The sequence below is a fragment of the Archocentrus centrarchus genome, chromosome 22 (assembly GCF_007364275.1).
Source record: "Archocentrus centrarchus isolate MPI-CPG fArcCen1 chromosome 22, fArcCen1, whole genome shotgun sequence".
Lineage (NCBI taxonomy): Eukaryota > Metazoa > Chordata > Actinopteri > Cichliformes > Cichlidae > Archocentrus > Archocentrus centrarchus.
Window position 1 is genome coordinate 1,788,941 of NC_044367.1, and position 3,784 is coordinate 1,792,724.

General features: G+C 40.8%; 1 protein-coding gene across 1 annotated transcript; it reads right to left on the bottom strand.

Moving 5' to 3' along the window:
- Positions 1-831: 831 nt before the first annotated feature.
- On the bottom strand, positions 832-2,601 carry LOC115773067 (transcription factor 7-like 1-B). Its single transcript, XM_030719574.1, has 7 exons — positions 2,482-2,601; positions 2,181-2,242; positions 2,034-2,096; positions 1,671-1,821; positions 1,448-1,555; positions 1,284-1,326; positions 832-1,027 (listed from the first exon to the last, which is right to left on the bottom strand). The coding sequence occupies exons 2-7, from the start codon at positions 2,210-2,212 to the stop codon at positions 990-992; spliced, it is 435 nt and encodes a 144-aa protein (XP_030575434.1). The 5' UTR covers positions 2,213-2,242; positions 2,482-2,601; the 3' UTR covers positions 832-989.
- Positions 2,602-3,784: the final 1,183 nt, after the last annotated feature.

Consider the following 3,784-nt stretch of genomic DNA (forward strand, 5'->3'; position numbering starts at 1 on the left):
ATCTAAACATTTATTTTTGAATGCATATTAAATAAAGCCAAAAGCTTCCAGGCTTGTTTGACAGTGTGCAGAACAAACCTAATGACATGAACACCCAGAAAGCTTAAAAGTCAACCAAACACATCCAAACTTTCATTTAGTTGTTTTTTCCAAGGCTGGCAAAAACCAAAGCTGACTGAACAACTGTGTGGCTATCACAATAAACATAGCATCTTTTCTCATTATATTTTAGTTTATGAATTGATTTCTTGTGTCTTCCACTGAACTACTGAGCAACTGAAACAGTCACACCAATTTTGACTTCTAAACCCGATGAGAATGTGTCCCCACAGACCTGAGTGTTTTTATCTAGCTTTCCCCTGACACGTAGTGGACACTGAGAGATGATATGTGGTATATGTGGAATATGTTTGAAAAGAAAACAGAAGAATTAAATAAGGTGTGCAGTGTTCAGAAAATGCACAAACCAATTTTTGTGGAGGCACTTCATAGGATCAGTAAAATACTGTGATAAACAGCTATAAATCAAATGAGTTCATGAAGCGATGAGGCCATGAGTTCTTCCTGTATCCTCTCATCCTGCTGTACATACTGACAGAAAACACTTTTGTTTAGTTTGCAATTATTTATTCATATAAAGTTGAACAAAAAAAACAATATGAACAAAAATAACAATAATATAATTCAATATGAACTTTATAAACAAAAAAGTTCAGTTAAAGAAAAGAAAACAAGTAAAACATTCAAAAGTTCATAAAAATTAACAAATAAAAAGTAAAAAAGCTAAACTAAATTAAATAAAGTTTCAACATTCAGTTAAGAAATGGATAGAGGATAGAAGTGGATAGAGGTAAATGGGGACAGGTCTGCAGGGGTCTGAGGGGGGAAATAATGGGCAGGAGCAGCAGGGAGAGCAGGAGCAGCAGAAAATTATACATCAAGCAGACTAAGGGATCAGACAGAAGTGACAGCACTGCAGTGGCAATGGTTTAAAGGGGTCGAATGGCTCCCGGTTCAGATGCAGACACTGCAACACAAACAAGAATGCAGTGAGTCTTCTGAGACTTTTAAAACCACCTTCAAGACAAGATGTTGATTCTTAAACCCGCAGTGAGCAACATTTAATGGATAAATTGAATAAATTGATATGAAATCAGAACGAGGTCAGTTCTTCAGGATATGAGGAGGTTCTGTATGTCAGTTGGATTTGTTTTGGAGGAAGTTGTTTTGTCATGGCGTTTCCCATGAAAAAGTCACTGTGATTCCCAGAAATCTCCTCTTACCTGAGCTGCAGGTGGAGCTGCGCCTTCCTCTCCTCTTTTTGCCCTGAAAACAAACACATTAGACTTTTCATGAGCTGATACAAGTTGTGCAGTGACAGTGTTTCATCAGCTTCAGTGCAGTGATGTGGACATTTAGGACTTGTATGTTTTCACTTTGGACTTACGTAGTTAGATTTGGCAGACCAGTTTGGGTATTTCTGGGCATGGAGCCTCCTCTCTTGATCAGCCTGCTCATAATACTTTGCCTGCTGGTCCCACGACAGCGATTTCCACTGTGGACAGAAGAACACACTGTCAGCGTCCACACTGCTACTACACACAACTACAGGACAGCTGGTACACAGGCACAAACATGAGCATAAAACATTAACAGATGCATGCACTTACCCTCTCTCCCATGACTGCATTAAGGGTGGCATTCCCACTGATGTCCATTTCTGCTTTAACCTTTGCCCTCTGCTCCTTCAGAAAAATCATGAATGCGTTTGGTGGCTTCTTGATGTGCTGCTCTTCCTGCTCGTCCTGACGCTTCCTCTTTCTATAGGAGTAACACAGAGTAAGAGCACATGTTAACACTGTGTACAACTCTGAGGAAAGGATTTTAAAAACACGAGTGAAGCTGTATAGCTGAATCAAAGCTCCATCAAAGAAGGCTGAATACATTCATGCAGGCATCTGCAGATAAATGACAGCTGCAGATCGTGATCCAGTCCCACTCAATAAAGTCTAAAAGCAGCAGAGCAAACTTACTTTGGAGTGGGTGTGTTGACTGCAGGACAGGGTGGAATGAAGTCGCACACCAACACACCGTTCCTATACAGACACAGAGAGACGGGTATGAGATAACAGATGTTCAGCAGCTGTGTTCAATTATATGTGTTTGCGTCTTTTACTTACAATACACTGACAGGACGCAGGTATGGCAACATGCTGTCTGGAATCTGCAGTATGTTGTTATTCTGGAAACATTAAAACCACAGAACAGGTGATCACACAAGATGCAACAGAATCATCAATCCGCCAGATGGCAGTATTTACCCCCTCTTTTAGATGTAAACACTGAATGTGAACATGTGACATCTGTGAGATGAAAACACATCTTGGGGGCTGAAATATGCAGGTGAATAATCACAATGTGCCTGAATGTTTCTGCTGAGGCTCATAAAGGTCAGTAATATGAGGGAGAACAGGAGCTTACTGGGTTTGCAGGAGCAGCAGCAGGGAGAGAAGGAGCAGCAGGGAGAACAGGAGCAGCAGGAGGAGCAGTGGCTGCTATGGGAATGCTGCTCACAGGCCAATGATAGAGCAGGTTCTGTGGAGGGATGGAGAAAGTTCAAAATCCGTAATACTGACACTTAGTACAGCCTTTCAAAGACCACATGATGAGCACCATAGAAACATTCAGTATGTGTAGAGAGACTGAACCCTTGGTAATCTAATCATCACCAGATTCAGAGAAGATTACATGAACAACACAGAGCACAGTGATCAATGGGAGGAGAACATCTTCATGAAACTAGATTCATCCATAGTTTTTATTGTTCTTGACAGCTTCACTTTGCTCTCCTCAATTATTACTTTTGAATTATGACTCAGTGGCAGTGATTACATTTACTGATCAGCAAAGAGTCACACCACAGTTATACACGGCTAAAATACAAGGAAGGGGACAGCAGACATTTTTCCTTCGGCCTGAAGCATCCAACAGTTTTAAGTACCTTTATCAATAAAAGTCTAATGACACTGGTCACCACCTCTGCAGGTCTTACCTGTTCCTGGCTACCTGTCACTGGTTGACTATAGAGGTGAGCTGGCACTGTGGTGGGGGGAGCAGTCACTGGGGGAAATTGTTGCACAATTGCAGGAGGACTCTCTGCAGCTGGCTGAGGGGAGGCGGGTGGCACAGCAGGCAAAGCAGGTGGAGGTGAAGGATCAGCTGTTTCACCACACAGGTCATTTATGAGACTCTCGAGCATAAAATTCATCTCTTCCAACTCCAGTTCATCAATGGCACTGTCGAGCTCTTGTCTTAAAGATTTCATCTCGATGATGTGCTGTGTGTCTGAACAAAAGAATGACAAACTGTCTGAGATCCTGTGGCACGCATTCATAGGAGGTTTTGGTCCTATTAGAATGGGACCAACATCTTAAACGTCCTACAGAGTTAAACTACGGCCAAGTATTTTGTGGGAACAAGCTACAACTTACCAGTTAAATCAGTTAGTTTTAGAGTATTAAGCAAAAACTTTTGAGTATTTAACTTTCTATAAAGAAGTAAAATACCTGTAAAAGTGTTGTATTTATGAATGAACTGAAACCAAGCTTTAGTTCTTACCTGTACTTTGTAACACAATCAGAGTCAAGTATAATGCACTGTGACACATGCCGTTACCCAGGTATACATAATATAGTGATTTGTTTTCAGTTTGTTTTTTACATATATGTATGTTCAATTCAGTTGTTTTAGACATACATAGTCACCCCTCTTTTTTATATATATA

What these genes read in the sequence shown, in the direction of transcription:
- LOC115773067 (XM_030719574.1), bottom strand. Translation starts at nt 2,212, where the DNA reads ATGTTGCCATACCTGCGTCCTGTCAGTGTATT. An exon ending in CTGCGTCCTGTCAGTGTATT is followed by an intron (nt 2,097 to 2,180) that starts GTAAGTAAAAGA and finishes GTGTCTGTATAG; the next exon opens with GAACGGTGTGTTGGTGTGCG. An exon ending in CAGCTCCACCTGCAGCTCAG is followed by an intron (nt 1,028 to 1,283) that starts GTAAGAGGAGAT and finishes TTTGTGTTGCAG; the next exon opens with TGTCTGCATCTGAACCGGGA.